We start from the raw sequence: 19,820 nt of genomic DNA, 5'->3' as shown, positions 1-19,820 counted from the left end.
TTATGCGAGGACTCCAGTCATTCCATTAGGGTGACTCAATCCCAAATCTTCCCACTTGAATTCCTAGTTATAAGAGATAAATTTAGTTCAGCAAGGAGTTTTTATGGTTTTGACTGTTTCTTACATACGAAAAATTTCATGTGAGATTTTCCTTCACACACAAAATTTTTCACACTTTAGAAACTGAGGCAGAATTATTACAATTTTAATTATGCGAACTGCAGTTCTATGGGCAGATTGTTTGTTTTTGAAAGGTGGAACAAAAATGAGGAAAAGGTATAATCCCGGGATGTGGAATTAGATAGCAGGAAAAAAGGAAATTTCCCTGATAACTACAAATTGAGAGAAACAGGTTTGTTACATATTGGAGTAGTGCACGGAAAGTATTTGAATTCTGGACGATCCTTTCTAAACTCTGTTGAACAGAAGGCAGCCAGTACCACAAGTGTTTTTATTTGATCCTCCCTCCAAAAAAGGTCTGGATATTAAAACAAATGTGAATATCAGAATAGTTTTCTATACAAGTACTTGAAATATATATTGACTATTTTTCAGCATAAAATATCAAGGTGACAGAGATATTTGCTATAACTGTGTATACGCTCTCACAATCTCTTTGCATAAATACTTCAGCTTGTCCATTGAACCATGTCATCATGGTAACATATTCTATTTGTAATTATAGAAGCAATAAACAAACATTGTGAAATTATCATGAAAGCACATACTTTGTAAATATGCTGTTGCTTCCCCATTTAAAATGAATACCTTCTGCTTATCTATTCGAAATTACTTGATGCTTACATATGAACACTAGTAACTGTCAATAGATAAAACCTGTTTAGGTCTACTTGCTGTAAGGATGGAAGCCTATTAACAGTGAACATGTTTAGTCATCATGTTACTAATAGGCATTTTTACTGCTCAAAGAGAGATAACATGACATTTGTGGAAGAAGTAGAAAAGGCATTTGTTTAATTTCTATTGAATCTGTAATGATTCCAAATTACCTGCTTTACGTTAATTAGGTACTTATAAAAAGTTCTTTGTACCAGAGTGCAGAAACCCTTTCTTTGTGCAGGAAGAAACCCTTAAGATGAACTTTAAAATGTAGTGTGCTTATCTGTTTTACGATAATACCAGTTTTTTCATAGAATGAAGAAGCTTGAAATTATTAAACTGAATGGAAGACTCATTCACAACTTTATCAACAAAAGTCATTATCAATGAGATAAAAAGGTGGCATCTCATTACTGGGTAGTTATTTCCATCACTCAGGGATTGTAATTGCGATCTCTCACTATGTTGTGGACTGAATCAGTTTTAGAATTGTAATACACTTTCTCAGCAAAAAATGTAGATTTTACATGATTTCTATTTTTTCATATATACATGTGATGATTTATAGTTAATGGTTTTAAATCTCTCTCATAAAATAGTACATCCTTTGGGCTTGATTGAAAGTTTGAGTGTCACACACAGTTCATAAATGTATAAACAATGGACAACGAAAAATGATAATTAAACAACAAAAATTCAGCAGCTTGAGATATGATAACCAGAAAGAGAAATAAATCACTGTATGAAATAGTGGCCCGTCCACCACCTTCATTAATAAATCAGTCTTCTCAACAAGATTGTTTCCCAGATATATTAAAAGATGCAGAAATAAAACCACTCTTCAAGACAGGACCTTAAGAAGATATGGGAAATTATCATTCCATCTTTCTTCTTTGAGTTTTGACAAAACTATCCAAAGAAGGCAGTTGTCAACTTAATATAAAACTGTATTGTAAAACATGAGATTATTTTGAAAAACCAATGTGGTTCCAGCAAGGGAAAGACTGTAGACACTATAAATAATTTTGTTGACAACATTAGCACCTCACTACATGAAAAGAATAAAGTGAAAGTAATCTTCTGTGACCTCACTAAGAGCTTCAACTCTGAAAACCACACCTTGCTTATCTGCAAACTAAAAGCATATGGGATTAAGGTCAGTGCACAAAATTGGCTTACCTCATATCTATCTAAAAGAAGACATAGAGTAATTATTTCCTCAAATTTAGGAAATTAGCCTTCAAAATAGAGAACTGTAACATAAGATGTTCTCCATGGTTTTATTCTCAGAAGGGGGACTCTCCATCGCATCCTCCCTCAGAGTTAAAATGGTAAGATAGTCCAGTGGACAGCCCATCAAAAACAGAACACAGATCAAGCATGAAACCAGGAAGAAAGTGTACTGAATTGTGAAAAAAGAAGCAAAATAGAAACAGAGAATGGTCCATACTTAAGATAGGCAATCTCGAGCAAACTGGCAGAACCATGTGTTGCGGTTGTGTGGTCACGTTGTTGGACTGCAAAGTGGGAGATCCTGTTTAAATCTCCCTTGTGACCCCCCTCCCTTTTTTCCCCACAAAATTATGAACTGTCCATCCAGTCACTGATGTATGTGTTCTCCTTCCATAGTCTGGGAAATTGTCATACTATGCGCAGATTTTGGAATATGAGTCATTTGGTAAGAATATAATATTGTCACAAGTAAATGTGGTGAACAGTGAGAGCTGGCAAGATGCCGTACAGATCTCTCACCAAAATGAAAAACAACAAATAAATGGATGTAAATTTTTTTTAAAAAGCGGTTTCAAGAGCCAAAACTTCCAAAATGAAACACAAGTGTCATAAAATGTGGCACTTGTGTAGAAAAAATAGGAAGTACATACATCTGGAGGTCCCTTCCTTACACCTCACTGTTGCAAACAGACATTACATCATGACACAGACACGAATTTGAACACAGTAAACAGGCATGTGCATGACCGGATGGACAGTTCATAATTTTGTGAGGATGAGGGGAAAAAAAGGAAAGAAAACGAAATGGTGTGGCACTTCAAGTTCACTTGATGTTGCCCATCTTAAGCTTGGACCTTTCACTAATTCTGTTTTGCTTCTTTTTTCACAGTTCAGTACACCTTTTTCCCATTTTCACGTTTGGTCTGTGTTCAGTTTTTGATAGGTTATCCACTGGGCCATCTTACCATTAAATCTGTGGGGAGATCTGTGGGGAGGTGTAATGGGGAGTTTCCCTTGTCAGTATTATCTGCTTTCTGTTCTATGTTAAAAATATGACCGTTAATGAGAACTCTGTAGCAGTTCTGTATGCAGATGATACATCTGTTTTAATTGATGAAAATCAAGCAGAAAAATCTCTGACTACATCATTAATACACTGGATAGATTAGAAACATGGTTCCAGTTAAACAAGATGAATCTAAGTACGTTGAAAATGCATATGGCATAATGTAGGATCCAACAGTCAAAGTCCCAGGAAATTGAAATAAGCCATAATAATAATGGCATAGCAACAATGGAATATGTTGTGTCTCTAGGACTCAATCTAAATAAGAATTTAAACTGGAATATGCTTATTGACTACTTCTTGAGTTAATTATATAGCTTTATGTTTGAACTGCAAGTATTATCCTATGGCACTGACATGAGCATCCTAAAAAGGCACAGTACAGTTATTGCAAACAGTATTAAGTCATAGTAGGCTACTATTTTTTGGAGAAACTCTGGTAATATGTTGAATACAAAGAATATTCAGAAAAAAATCTTCAGAAACATAAGTTCTGCACATACAAGGGAATCATGCCGTCCACTACTTAAAAACCTGAATATTTTTTAAAAACAGAAAACAAGAGTTATTCATGAACAGTCAATTCATCTAACACCACATTATGAGGCAAAGTTCACATATGAATCGCTTCCTGTACTGTAGCTGTGTAAACCATATTTAGTCTGAATCTTGCTTTTATTATTGTTTACAAATACCACACAAGAAGAAGTATGCTGAGAAGTCATCAAAAGAAATCCAAGATCTGTGAAGAGGGCTCTGCAGTATTTGTTGCTATCTGCTTTACACAATATCCTTATTGTTTGCTTTTGCTCAATAAAAGCTTTATTGACTTTGGCTGCATTACTGCATTAGATTATTTAGGATAACAGACTTAGATGAAATCATAACATGTTTAAAAGAATGAGTGTAAGATATATTACAATTTCCACTTATGAATCCTCTACAAAAGTAAAGAAATCAACAACTCAAATGTCAATTTTAACATTAAGTGACTAATTATTCATGGTCCTTTTAGAGACAGTATGTTCTCTCCTTTCTCTGACCTGTGTACTATCCGATTTAACTGGTTATTTGGTGACCCAAATGAACGGCAGCCTAGGAAATACACATAAACAACTACTGGGCAAAAATGGAAGTTATGCTATGTTCCAAAACATACTGGACTCTACTGAAAGTTAACCCCAAATGTTTGAATTAGTCATCTGACATTAAATGAATTGTACACTAAAGCACAAATTACTTTTATATTTTCATTTAAGTAGTTTCTCTGAATTTATTTATCAGAATGTAAAACAAGAGAACTAAGCATGCTTTTAGGATTGAATGAAATACTAATTAAAGTTTAATGCCAACTATTATCAGTATATTTGAAGCATATTGCAATCACAGTGATCATCTTCACTGGAGACTCACCTGAACCTTATTATTGTCTTTCCAACTGCATCACAAGAGTCAGCATGCTGGAAGGCAAGTTCTGCATCCTGAGGTGAAAATATTTTGTCCACAACTGGCTGCAGACTTCCATCTTCTACTAATTTTCCTAATTCATTCAGTGATACAGGAGATTCATCCATTAAACTCCAAGCATTAGCCCCAAAACAGACCTGTCACAAAAGAACTATCAGTTATCAAATACAAACTTAACCAATTAAACTGAGCATATACAGCCAAATCCTAAGTTTAAGAACCCTTGAAATATAGGGACGTACCCTAAAAAAGCATTTTAAGCGAACCCAGAGGCTGTACAACAATCGAAAAATGAGCCCATAGTTGTCAGCAGCTAATGGGCTTGCTACAGTTGTTATAACAAGGCCATCATCTTTGCAAAATTTTAGGCACAGTTCATCAGCTGCATGTCCAACTGTATTGAAGACAAAATCAAACCTTCAAACAAAATGAGAAAACAAAAACATTTACAGTTCAAAAGTATGGTATTATCAAATGACAAATATATTTTGTTTACATACAATGACATTTATAAGTGATTTCTGTTAAAGATTAAAATAAAATGTTACCAGCTTTATTGTCACTCAAGATGGCCGCAAGTGTAGAGGTGTGTGATTCTAACTTGAGAAATAGTTATACGGTTAAAAAGGGAGTTTGTAAGAATTGTACCACTGAAATAGCAACGCTAAAAGAACAGATTGCAAGCTTACTATTCATAGTCAGTGCTTTAAGAAGCGATATTGATTCACTCGGGAAAGAAAATTGGGATCTACGATCGAAGCCAACACCAAATGAAGTGATGCAAGTCAAAAGTAATAAATTGTCCAAATGGATAAAAATGTCATATAAAGATGGTTTTCCAACAGCAAAAAGAACAACAGACTCTGCAAAAACTATCAGATTTTCTGATAGAAACAGATATCACGTTTCGCAAACAAGTGACTGTGATAACAACTCTCCAAATGATCATGAACTTGAAAAAAATCAGTGAATTGAAAATGAATAGTGTTTTTGATAAAAAAAGTCAACAAAAACACAGATCATCAGGAAAAAGAGTAATATACTATTACTAACAGTCAGTCATGGCAGAAATCTATCCAGCATCCTCCGTGAGAAAAATCGCGACATAGCAGTGACTAGTGTAGTCAAACTAGGAGCGGGAAGTAGAAATGTTGTAAACATTAACTCTCCGACAAATTTAATTCAGGAAAATGCCTTAAACATCTGTATAATGGGTTCAAACTATGTGGCAAGAAAACGCTGCAAATTTTTTTACGAGCTAGCAAATGCTCAATACAGTAATTGCCACACTGCCTCATAGGCACGATATAATTTATAGTTTGTGTGTAAACAAAGAAATTCGGAAAACAAACATTAAAATAAGGAAACTACATTCTTAATACACCAAGTGCAATGTACTGGGTTTGCAAGCTGCATCGAAATCTGCACACAAAGCATGGAATGCATTTGAACTATGAAGGGAAAAGGTTTGTTTGTGATCGTGTTAGTGGAGTAATTACAGAAGGACTTCTAAGGAATAAAACAATCTATCAGCTTCCTGGACATCCTTCCAACAACAGCTAGGAAAACAAAATGAACAAGAAAGAAGAACAAAAACACAACACAGCTGACATTCCTAATTTAAACTAAAGGTATGTGATGGTGTAAATATGATTCCCAATTACTAAATCATGAATACAACTGATCTAAAAATTTATCACCACAATGTGCAATCCCTGCATAACTATATCAATGAGATTAACGTACTGTTAACAGATAAACGTAACGATACGTCTGTGTTACGCATTTCTGAGCATTGTCTTAATCCAGAATAAGAAAATAAACAAATTCATTTTGGCTGCTTACTACTGCAGAAAAAAAGCAAGCAGGGTGGGGTAGCAATCTACACAAAGGATAAGGTAGATTTTATTACCCTACTGCACTTAATTAGGCCAAATGTCGAAAATAATTATGAAATTGCAGCTGTAAAAATTACTCAGTTCAACCTGGTTTTTGCTACAGTTTACCAATTACCATCTGGAAATTTTGAACGTTTCTTAAACAAAGTGGAGTCATTGCTAAATAAAGTAAATAAACTGGATTGTGAGTTGATAATCTGTGGTGACTTCAATATTGGTTTTTTCACAAATAGTGCAAATAGGGAGACTCTTTTGAACTTTCCAACATCCTGTAATTGAAAGGCTCAAGTAAAAGCCACTACCCACGTAACAGAAACTTGCCAAACAGCTCTAGATCAGTTTCTAGCCAAGAAGAGTTTACACACCACCTCACAAAAAATTTTCAAAGCAGGTTTTAGTGACCAACTTGCTCAAATATTAAGCATAAAAGTACACAATGCAGTATTATTAACAACATGTCTTTCAGAACCACGTGTAGAAGTTATAATCAGGATAATGTAAACTACTTCAACAACTTATTATAGAAAGAAAAATGGTCAGAAGTGTACAAAATGAATGATATAGATGAAAAATTCAACACTTTCATTGATACACTAACCTATTTCTTTGAAACTGCATTCCCACTGAAAACATTAACCATATGAACCCTAGAACAAACAGCTGGATCATAAGGGAAATAAGGGTTTCATGCCAGAAGAAAAGACTACTTCATGAAAAATGTAACTCAAAAAGATCCTCACACGATGTACGCAATACTATAAAAAATACTCCAAAATATTAAGAAAAGTAATAAAAGCACCAAAAATAATGCATAATGATGAATTCATTTATAATTCAGCTAATGAATCAAAGGCTATGTGGGTGTTATAAAAAAAAATCCAGAGAATACAGACAATGTTGCAAAAATATAACACTATCACATAAAAATAGAAAAGTAACAAACCTATTAGAAGTAGCCAACACATTTAACAACTTTTTCACAGGTGTTGCTGACAATACGTTACAGTCAAACATTAAGAGCACTGGGGCAAATGGATATAAAATAAGTGCATGTAGAGGATCAATGTACATCAGTTCTGTTTCACATGAATAAGTAGCTAAAGCAATAAAAGGACTAAAAAATTCCAAGTCTGCAGGCACTGATGGTATACCCGCAACAATATTAAAGAAGAGTGCACCAAACCTAATTGAAATACTCAAACACTTATGTGACTGCTCACTTCAGGCAGGCACTTTCCCTGATGTATTGAAAACATCAAAAGTTATTCCTGTATATAAAAAAGGTGATAAAAACAATGTAAATAACTACACACCCATCACAATTCCCTCCTGCATCTCTAAAGTACTAGAAAAAGTTATGTATGAAAAACTTATGAAATTTATAAATAAAAACAGCATCCTGTGTAATGGACAACATGGATTCATAAATAAGAAATCAACGACAACAGCTATTTACGAGTGCATCAATTCCATCCAAAACCTGATGGACAAAAAACAAGAATCAATAGGAGTATTTATTGTCTTGTTAGAAACTTTTGACAAGGTGGATCATAAAATTCTGGTATCAAAGCTTGAAAGATATGGTATTCGAGGTCTGTCCAACAAACGGATCAGTTTCTTCCTGACAAATCGTAAGTGGACAGTGTGCATCAAGCACACAAATATTACACTAAAAACTGTATCTGAACACTTATCTGACTATAAACGAATTAAATGTGGTGTACCCCAAGGATCACTAATGGGACCCCTTCTGTTCCTTCTGTACATAAATCATCTAAACTTAAATGATGATGCACATAAAACAATCATATCTGCAGATGACACCACAATTCTACTAAAAGTAGACAATGAACAGTTATAGCAGACAATAAATGCAGTCACGAAACAACTTAGCAGCTGGGCACAGAGTAATCAGCTTGCAATAAACAGTAAAAAAACCATTGCACTAAAATTCTACAATGTTCCTAACAAGGGCATGTTTATCCCATCAGTCTCTATCAATGACGAACCAGTTGGTAACAATACTGAAACCAAATTCTTAGGACTTTGGCTGTAGAGCAACATCAGATGGAATAAACATATTGAACATCTCAATGCACAACTTAGCAACACATGTTACCTTCTTTGCTCATTAAAATCATGCTGTAATCAGAAAACAGTAATGGATCACGCCTACTTTCATTCTCATCTTAGATATGGTGTCATAGATAAGGACTGAAAAAAACCACAGTGATCACATGATTACTTTACCAGTCAAAACAGAAACTTACATATAACTCAAATCAGCACAGCTTTGTGCCAAAAAAGGTACTTTTCACGTGGGAGTTAAGCTTTATAACAAACTTCCTGAAAACATAAAATCTATTACTGAGGCCAATATCTTTGGAAAATCTCTGAAGTTATATTTACAGCATCACTGCTTTTACTCCATCGAAGAATATTTAAATTCATGAAGTGTGTTATACTTATGTATAAAGTATATTATTGTAACCTTAAATACATATGTCTAGAAATGACTTTCTGCTGTATATTTATAACTTGACTTGTCCAATATGTTATGCATAAGCTGCTTTGTAGACAACAGGACCAATAACAATACAATACAATACAATCAAGTGAATTGTGTATTCACAAAATAAATATCATCACTATATTTGCAGAGTAATATTACTTCTCTAAAGTCCTGGCTAAGATTTGTACTCCTGGAGTGTGCACATGTTCACAAACCCAGAAACACAGTCATGTTAGGCCAGTGCTTCACCCCCCCCCCCCCCCCCTCTCTTCACAACCACCCCTCCCCGCTGCTCAGAATATTTTTCTGTCAATGCAATAAATTTCACTCGTAGCTGAAAATGTTTGTTAATAATGATAAAAATACAAGAAAAACAATTTTACTTATTAAATATATACCGATAAGTTTATACACACAGGGATACTACAGTATGTGAAATACAGAAAAATATAGTCACTGGCACAGAGTTACATAGGTCAAATTCTGTTAAACTTGAAAACTTGTCTACTTTAAAAATTACATAACAAAAAAAAATGTGCACATAAATAAGTTGAGCCACATGTTGAAATAACAGTCAGATTTTATGTAAAGTCAAGAATATTGCTCACAAGACAGTGCTTAACTAATAAAGGTCTCAGAATTGGTGAAGTTAAACAAATAGGTCCTTGAGGCAGTTTTTACTACAGGTCTATCAGGCCAACCTGGAAGCAGTGGCGCACATCAGCAGCCGAATGTAAGAAAAGTGTTGCAAATTAACTGAAAACTCTCAGGTCAAGCAGGGTCTTGGAACCTTTCTGAAAACTCTCCATAGAGTGTTCAAGCAATGGCCTTACAAGGCTGCACTTCTGAGTTTGTAAACATGTGCACATACCAAGAGCACAAATCTTAGCTTGGCCTGTAGAGAAATAATATTGTTATCAGTCATGTTTGCTCCGTGAATGAGAATGTTTCATGTCATGAAAGGAGAAAGAGTTGCCCAACAAGAAATTCTTTAATTCACACTTAAAATCCAACACATTATTTACAAGAGATATTACAGATGCTCTACCAGGTCCTCGAATACATGTGTATCCATGTACCTGACCCATTTCTGTACAATTGTTAACTCATGAAGTTTTTTAGAGCTTATTTTTGGTCCTAGTGCCATACTCATGCTTTCACTATTTTTAATAAAAGAGAAATATTACTAATGGCAAAGAACACTAATGAATATTTATAATGTGAAGCAGCTGTCAAAATTTCAAGCATTCTTGAATAGGTCCCTGTATTATTTTCTAGAACTAACACCAGATACAATTCTTACAACACATTCCTGTATTCTGAAAAAACTATCCCTGTATATTGAGTTTCATGAAAAAATTATTCCATAACTCACCAGTGAATAGAAATACTCAGAATAAACTACTTTCTTCATATTTAATTAACTTTAGTAGTAATCAGCAAATGTAGCCAAACTAAGGCACTTCATAAATTCTAGGATATGAATTTTTCAGTATTATCATTCCTCACTTCTTCTACAGATCAGGCCACAGAGTGATCAAAAAATTAGGAAACTAACACAACTTTCTAATAAATGAAATAATATGGTTTCAATTTAATCAGCTACAGTCATTTTTGTAAAAGGAAATCAATTTTTTGCCACACACACAGGTATTAACCATAATCATGAAATCTGCAATCACCTATCATGTTCTGAAAGCTGCTTCTCAACATCTGGCTGCTGGTCAGAAACAATACAGTCTGCACCTAAAGCTTGCGCAACTGGTATTGCCCTGTGTGGACAAGTCACAGTTACGTGAACACCCCACAGACGTGCAAGCTGCAGTATTATCACTCCAACAGCTGTACATCCAGTATGGACTAATATTCTGAAACAAACCACACAAGTCTCAAACACACATCAGCAGAAATTGATGACCAATACCTTAACAAGACTTGAAATCTATCACAAAAATGGGCTCAAAGTGAACAAAAACACTAACTCTGCTCAAAGAATTAGAATATAAAAATCAGCAGCAAATAATATGGGGTAAAAATAATTGTGACTTCACATTTAGGGAACTGGTGTTGCCAATAAAAGAGACAATGATAAACAAGTGAAAATTCTGTAGTGGAAGTGGCAAGCAATAGACTGAGATGACAGATGTCATGGGACAATGATACATACATATACAGATGGCAGCAGTATTGCATACACAAGGTACAACAGGGCAGTGCATTGGCTAAGCTGTCAATTGTACTCAGATGATTCATGAGAACAGATTTCCGACATTATTATGGCCACATGACAGTAATTAGCAGACTCTCAACATGGGATATTCAGTTTCAGAAATAGTAAGGGAAATCAATATTCCGAGATCTACAGTGTCAAGACTGTGCTGAAAATTCCAAATTACCTCTCACTGCAGACAACATAGTGCTTGATAGCCTTCATTTAATGACTGAGAGCAGTGGGGTTTGCACAAGGATTGCTAACAGGAGCATAAGGAGTGCTAACAGACAAATAACACTGCATCAAATAATTACACAAATAAATTCGAGATGTAAAACGAACATATTTGTTAGGTCAGCGTGGCAAAATTTGGCTTTAATGGGCTATAACAGCAGACAACCGATGTCGCTTGCAACTCATGACCATATCGGTTAAACCCTAGACAAATGGGACTGGTCAGATGAGTGCCAATTTCAGTTGGTAAGAGCTGATGGTAGGGTTTGAATGTGGCACAGACCCCATGACACCATGGACCCATTGTAAACAAAACAACAAGCTGGTGATGGCTCCATAATGGCTGTGTTTACATGGAATAGATTCAATCCTCTGGTCCAACTGAACCAATCATTGACTGGAAATGGTTAGGTTCAGATAACAGCTGATGATAACAATGCAAATGGTCTCCAATTAGCAGAACATAATCATTTCCAGTCAATTATCAGTTCAGTTGGACCAGAGAACCCAGTCCATTCTATGTAAATACAGTGCACACCATTATAGTCATCACCATCCTGCACAGTGCCATGCTGATAACTTTGGTGCATGGCTCCGTGGGGTCTGCACCACACTCAAACCCTCCATCAGAGCTTACCAACTTAAATCAGTACAAATTATTACACTGCTCATGGTGTCCCAGTGTCTGAGTGAGTGGTGAAATTATAACACAAAGAACCACATGGAAGGGATAATAACTAGATGTTCATGTTCAGAGAGAGAGAGAGAGAGAGAGAGACATATGAACGCTGATAAATAGAGATCAGCAAATATTCAAGGCTTGGCTAAATACTACATAATCAGTGGTGATTCTTATATGTGGCGGAACATATAAAACATCATCATCATCAGGATTTCTTTCCTAGGAACTTTGTGAACAATATGCATCCATTGGTTTCTGTCTTGTTATAGCTTTTCCCTCTCCACAACATCCCATGTTACTCCTCTCCTCTTGACATCTTCCTTAACCTGGTCTATCCATCTCTTTCTAGGCCGCCCAATTGGTCTTCTTCCTGGTACCTCCACCTCCAAATACTGGCGAGGATTTCGAGGTGGGTGTATTCACTTCACATGACCAAACCACTTCAATCTCAAAGCACTCATCGTCTCCTCTCTAGTCAATGTCACCTCCAGGTCTCTCCTTACATAATCATTCATGACTTTCTCTCTCCTAGTTTTTTGTAGAGCCGAGCTAAGGAACTTCATTTCAAATGCTTGTATTTGACTTTCTTCTCTCTTGTTTATGAAACAGGCCTCTAGAGTATACATCATGATAGGCAGGAGATAAGTTTTATTACGTTGTCTGTTTGGCTCTTTGAAGGACTTCCTTGTCCCAGATTAGATTTCGTACTTGGTGGAAGAAGCTAGATACTTTTGTTATTCTGTTTAAGACTTCGAGTTTGGAACTTCCATCGCGTGATATGATGCTTCCCAGATAATTGAAGCTTTTCATACATTCAACCATCTCCCACTCCAGTATGATGTGACAAGATGTGGGTGTTCTGTTTGCCTTCATTGCCACTGCCTTGTTCCTACTCACAGAATGTTTTAAATTTTGTGTTACAGTAATCTAGTCTCCTCTGAACTTCCATTTTCGTCTCTTCCCAAATGGCGATGTCATCAGCAAAAACAAATGCATTGAGATCTTCATTTTTTTATTCCTTGACTTCTTTCATAATTGTGTCAGTAAACATATAAAAATAAGAAATTAAACAGTAAGAATTCTATTATATCTTTTTCACAAATGTACTTAGATAAATGGTTGTCAACAGTCACTCTTTTCTGCAACATACCTGGTCCACCTGCCCACAAGAGCTTGTGCACGTCCTTAGGAGAGGTAGAGAGGGGAAGGGGGATCATTTCCATATTGCCTCCATTACATGAAGATTATCTGAAAACTTTTGATGTACATAATGGTAGTTCTTCACACCATATATCCCACACTTAGTGTGCACAGCCATAGGAGGGTAGTATTGTAAATGTGAAGCGGTACTTTCTGTGATGGAAAAGCTCTTCAGCTCTCTTAAAAAAATAAATCACTGTAATTAGTACTAATCATACTTGGTTCTTTTCTTGGAAGTGCACCAATAGAGGGTCTTCAATGGTCCAAAAGATCATTGTGATAACTTCTCCTATGGATGCCTGTGTCTTTTTTCTTGGCTGTAGATTAATTCCAACAATTATCTCTTCCTCTCTATGTAAAATAATGGAAAGGCAACCAATCACTACAATGGACTGATGTGTGGACCATAGAAACATGTACAGATAACAGTATACACACTAGCTTTAAAGCTCTTGTTCTTTTTCTAGTAAAGGTACACACATTTCACACGCACAAGGCCACTCTCTGTCTCTTATGGGGTGCAATCAGGACTCTAACTCCATTGTAACTCAATCTGAAAAGTAAGTGAATGTCCGACACGCACATAATGCTCTAACTGCTTCTGAGATATTGTGTGCCCTGCACACTTGTAATTATTGGATGACCACCTCAGTCGCCATCAATTACACGCTTTCCTTAACTTAAGTACAGAATGGATAATACTGTATGCAGTACCATGACATGTGCTGAATTTTATCAGCAACAGCTCAGTGTTGCTGCTTCGCTGTCTCTGTTTTCACAAGCATCAGTACTCCAGTCCACTGTTCGTCACTGAAGTCACATTCTCTGTTTCTTTTTATTATTCCACTTATTCACTCTCCCTTTCCATAATGGTTGCCACACAGAATCTACATTCTACTGTTCATTTCAGAAAGTTCACTAGCTATGACCACAAAAGATGAATAACACCATGTTGATCTTGTGTTATGTGCTCTGCCAGTGGTCTGATCATATTTCATACACAATCACACAGGTGCATATAATTTAATTATCATGATACCTTAATAGCATATTGCTAATCCCATAAAACAGTGCATACATCAACATTAGAGTTCTAATAAAATGTTGGTTATTTGATGATTTACCTTCATAGCCCACTTCTTGCACTGATGTTTACTGCATGCCTTCTGGCCATCTTTGAAATGAGCCTTCAGTTCACTCTGAACATGGTCAAATGGCATTTCTGATATATCAGTGCAAGAAGTGGACTAAATCTGATTCCATACCAAAAATCTAAGAATTACAAAATCAGCGATTAGTGTGTTACGAACTGCCATATTTGAAGGCCATGAAAACACTGAAATTACATGATATGTTGAAAAACAGGCCTAGATTCTGGAACTGTCCACATCTGGTATAAACTCTGAACATCTAGTTCAAGGTAATGTAATATCACACCATGCCCACCTACCAGTTAATGCACTGAGTCCACTTCCAGCATTATAATTAGAACTTGGATTTTTAGGTAGTTACATATTCTTTACCTTCACTCACACACAGGTGAAACTGTCACCATATGCTACCAACATACAACACAATGGACCTAAATCAGGGGACTATGGACAAGAAAATGTTTGTATGTTTACCATTGATACTTAGTTCCTGTGTTTACCTGAAAACAGATGTCTACGTTCATAACTGTGAGGTTTATAAATAGCTCGTTAGTGAAAGTTTTGCCTGGGAGACCTATTGCCTGAAGTTTGTGTACTTTCCTGTAATGCACGCAGGGAACTGAATGTGATCGTCTGATGATGTATGGCAAACTTTCTGGAAAAGCCCAAGTTTTCCACAGCCACTGCAGTGGACCCAGCAATCTGTACACTTTGCATGTGGGTGCACTGTGAAGCAGTCAATGTGTTACGATTGCGAGTTCAGAGCCCATCGATACATTTCACACTGATGATTCATGATGCTACCATCTTGGAAATGATTTGCAAGTATTAAACACTAACAGAAAGTGATGTGGTATGCTGACCGTTGCTACCTGCTGTCAGCCATGAGATGCTCATTTTCTGCCTGTGCAGTTCTGAGTGTTCACAATTCTCAAAATATCTTCCAACGACAGACTATAATCTGAGGGCTGATATGTGTGGTTCCAGAGGGCTGATAAGTGTGCTTGCAGTTGCATTGGTGACAACCCTTGTAAATCAGTCACCCAGGAGTGATACATCTAATCAGGTTATTCGTGGTATTGATGAAATTTGAGTTATGAGACAACTGCATGGAATTGTTGCACATAACAAATCAAAAACAACATGCACATTTCTGTTAATTTTAGGGTGACTTGATTTGATAGAAGACCAACTCCTTAAGTAAGAAAAACATATCTGGGGACTCCCAATACAGAAAGACCAATTCTAACAGACTGTCATCAGTTACCTGAAAGGCAGTGAAGTCCTGTTGCACCTACTGTAAATGTGTGTCCCAATCCTCTTTGGCATCATTAAATGGTGGAAACACTGGTGGAAGATTCTCCACCTTGAAAGTGATCATTGCATGTATTGGTTGGGTACCCAGTATCTGCAGTTGATCCTTCAGAAGCCAAACTTCTTGAAGCAGCAACTAAATGTGCTGCTGCTGCTGCTGTTGTTGTTGCTATTACTGAAACTGCTGTTGCAATTTTCATAAGCTCTGCTTCCATGGTACTCTGCTAACCTTTTATCTCACTGTCAATTACTATGAGCAAAATGCAGTTAGATGTCAGGTATGACTTGGAAGAAGCCCGATGAGGTGGGATCAACTGTTCTGCAGGAATCAACAGCAGATTGCAAAGTGGGAATAGTAAAGACAACAACAAGAAAATGGACAAATGGAGATGGCACCACAAATAAACCAAGTCCAACAAATAACCTGGAAAGAGTGATCTTAAGACATAACAAAAACAGAAACCAAGAACCAATGGTGCATAATGAAAAGATGATAGCAAAGCAAATACACCACTGAGTCCCATATCATAGCATGGTGGAACTTATAGGCTGAGCATGACCTCTAATTTGCTGGCAGAATGGTGTCTGGTACTGTGGCAAGGCAATTCCAGTGTCCATGATTTTCACAGCTTTATCTGACGGCCAAGATCCATTCCATTATCTCCTCTAGTCTTTCAAAGTCGCCAGGCCAGGATACCAAACTACCTTCACAGGAATCATTAGAAACTGTTAAGAACATCAAATGCATCTGAAATCAGAAGTGATACTGCACAGAAGGCAGTTAATAAGTTTGACACTGTTTTGGCAAAAAATTCACAATAATCAAATTTTGCTACTACTTGAAATACCCCCAGTGAGGGAGAAGAAGGTGCTCCATCAGACCTGTCTGCAGGAATATTTCAGCTCCTAAAACGTGCACCACAAACACCTTCTGATGTGGAGGACTCATTTTCCTCCTCCAAAAACAATCTTTCTGACCGGCTAGATTCTTTGTCTGCAGAGTATTTGAGGAAGTACCTGGACATTCATTCACTGCACTCAAAATGAAAAGTAAGGTACGTATGTTATCCACCACTATTAAATCTCTGCACTGAGCAGCAGCATACCACATTATGCACGGCTGAGAAACGCATTGTTGGTCGCACTACTGTGTGTGTGGCCCGCTGCTAGCATCACAGGGCGTGTTTGCACGTGCACGCTTCAAATCACAGCGATTGGACCATCATAACACTTAGCGATTGGCTGTCCAGAATATACAGTTACCCAAGCCACCAGCTCCATTAACTATGGAGGCTCATTTAACACTGCTACCAACATCTACAAGACAGTTCTCATCGCACTATGTTCTACTCCATGAATCGGAAGTGCTCGCTGCATTGAACTGTTTCGTCTCTTGGACTGGTGTACCTCCTACTCAATGTTGATTTGGCTGTGCTCTGGACTTAGAATCTGGCTGCTACACTGGAACTTGGACTTCAATGTTAACTAGGCTTAGTATGGCAATGGACTTGTGATTTCCACCCGAACTCCACTTGCACTTCCAGGACATTGGCATAACCACCATCAATTTATATAATTTTCAAAAAGTGTTCATCAACAACTTGTCGCTTGCTGTCAGAATTATTTGTATCAGTGTTGTGATGATAAACTGTTGTACTATGAGGTATATATTGTGTAATTCCTGGTTATAACAGTGTGGTATCTTAATAATTTCAGTGAAGATTGGCATTTAAATAAACAGATGTGACCAAAAATAGTTTTCATTTATTAGTGCAGCATACACTTTCAAAATACAAAATTAAGTAAAGTAAATCTACCTTCTTGAAATACTTTTTGTGTTTTGGTATGTGTAAATGCATGCTAATATAATAGGCTATGTGGTTCAGAAGTTTATTTAAGATGAAACTAGTGTTTTATATTATATATTTAATAACATATTTGCATATAATCACATATTTTCATACATACTTTACTCATTTTCATTACATAAACATCTCATATTTTGCATGATGATATTACATAAAAATCTGGGCTCTAATTGTAATGTAGTGTTGTTACTTATAATTCTTCTTTACTTTCTCTTTTGCTGTTCATCAGATGCCCACTTAAGAAGAAATGTACCTCAGCTGCCATCTCAGTTTCACTTGTCATGAAATGAGAGTTTCAGAGCTTACTTTTGTTCTAACAGCATTCATTTAGAGCAGATGTAAGTCAAAAATGTGCCTGCAATTGTATCTGAATTCACTCAAAATATGTGATGAGTTCTTAACATATTTTTGTTGTCTACGTTATTTCAAGATCATCCTTTACTGCTATCTCTGTTGTGGGGGAGGGGACAATTACATTGGAGCTTATGAGCCAAAGAAGTAATAAAAATAGTAGAAGAACATTTTTAAAACACTGTAATAAGCATGTAAACTTTGTTAGTAAATCAGTTTGCTAGGTTACTGATTCCTTCACCACAACATACTGCCTGCTGTATGACCACAAAAGATTTAATTGGAAGTTGAATGTGGAGAAGATGAGTGTCTCAGCATGCCTTGGCATCTTTATAATCCCCTCATTTTTTCCTCAAATTTGCTTCTCTTCCCAGTTCATGTTATTGCCACTCCATGTTCTCATCTAACGGAACATTATATGCATTAGTGATTTTAAACCCAGAGTCATGATATGTACATCTTCTATTACATTTTAATTAACACAAGCCTTCACTGAAAACTGATGTTCATGCATCAAAATATGGCACTGAAGGATTTAACAGTATGTTCTCCTAAATCAATGTAAATATTCACTATCTCTGGGCACCCAACCAACAGAAACAGCGTGCCATTCTGTGCAGTGCAGAATCGACATGCTCAGTTGATACTCAGCGACTAGACTCTTCTTACTTCACCATTGAGGGCAGCACACACAACTTGGCTGGCTCGCACATGTTCCTCCTATCACATGAACTGTAAACTGCCAATATGATTCGCATGTGCAGAATTCGCTATAAGTAGCATGACTGCATCAGGTCTCTTCAGTACTTCGTCTACTCACCTGAGGATGACCGGACGTCTCTGGGCCAAAAAATCGGGGCAGTATGTTGACGATATCCAGTTGCAAACACACAAATTACTGGGAGAACAAATACGCCAGGAAAATTTTAGAGGTCACATCAAATACCTCTACAGGGAGAAAATGGTTCAGCATATCCACAGACTGGCTAAATTACGTGAGGAAAGAGCCAGGTTACTGTGCTCAGTTAATTTCTTATTGAAATGTGGAGACAATAATTTGATTCCAATGTTTCCTACAGTTGTTCACTTTATTAATAGTGGTGCCGCAAATAAGATTAAGAGCAGGGCAAGTATGGCCTTGGTTAGAGAATGAATCCATTTTACATGTCGAGAGTTAGAGGTGATTTCCAAGGATTTATTTTATTTACATCTAAAGATTGCAGCAAGATGCTCCTCCCCTAGTTGGGATTGGATTGATGGTGTAACTTGGGCCAAGGTGGACTAGGCCTACGGGGATAGTACAAAGTACTACGTTTAATCATCTCGCAACACGTAAACCGCAAGAAGCCCCTTCTGGACGATCTGTTGTGAATCTCACAGAAAAATCATTTGATGATGCGATGATGTCAGTGCTTGTGAAAGGTTTAAACTTTGCTCCTACACATTCTTCACCTCCTTTAATGGATTTCATCGATTCTATTGAGGAGGCTATTAGACCTCTTTCCGCAGATTCTGTAGACAAAATTTGACAGGAATCATGTCGTACCTTGCTGAAATGGAAGACTTTGAAGAGAAAGCACTTGAGTCTGCCCTCTTGAAGCCTACTGTTTTTTCGCGTTACCTAGGTGATACTTGCGTTGTATGGCCTCAAGACAGACAAGAACTGGAAAAATTCTTTAATCATTTAAGGAGAGCCGGAATGATGAAAATGACAAAATTAACATTTTTTTGGTTTTTTTCATTATAAAATTATTTGGAGTTTTCTGAATAAAACAAATCAAGTTTCAGCCTT

The 19,820-nt window shown here is 36.6% G+C and overlaps 1 protein-coding gene across 3 annotated transcripts in view; it reads right to left on the bottom strand.

Moving 5' to 3' along the window:
* Positions 1 to 19,820, bottom strand: part of LOC126277962 (reticulon-4-interacting protein 1 homolog, mitochondrial-like) — a 148,608-nt gene that overhangs the window by 89,705 nt on the left and 39,083 nt on the right. For all 3 annotated transcript variants that reach the window (XM_049977605.1, XM_049977604.1, XM_049977603.1), the window contains exons 6-8: positions 10,699 to 10,884; positions 4,849 to 5,023; positions 4,553 to 4,743 (exon numbers count right to left, since the gene is read on the bottom strand). In XM_049977605.1, the coding sequence (XP_049833562.1) occupies positions 4,553 to 4,743; positions 4,849 to 5,023; positions 10,699 to 10,884 (552 nt within the window). The remainder of the gene's footprint in view (positions 1 to 4,552; positions 4,744 to 4,848; positions 5,024 to 10,698; positions 10,885 to 19,820) is intronic.

Source organism: Schistocerca gregaria, chromosome 6 (genome assembly GCF_023897955.1).
Source record: "Schistocerca gregaria isolate iqSchGreg1 chromosome 6, iqSchGreg1.2, whole genome shotgun sequence".
NCBI lineage: Eukaryota > Metazoa > Arthropoda > Insecta > Orthoptera > Acrididae > Schistocerca > Schistocerca gregaria.
Note: the sequence above shows the minus strand (reverse complement) of the source record. Positions and strands in the feature narration are given on the sequence as shown.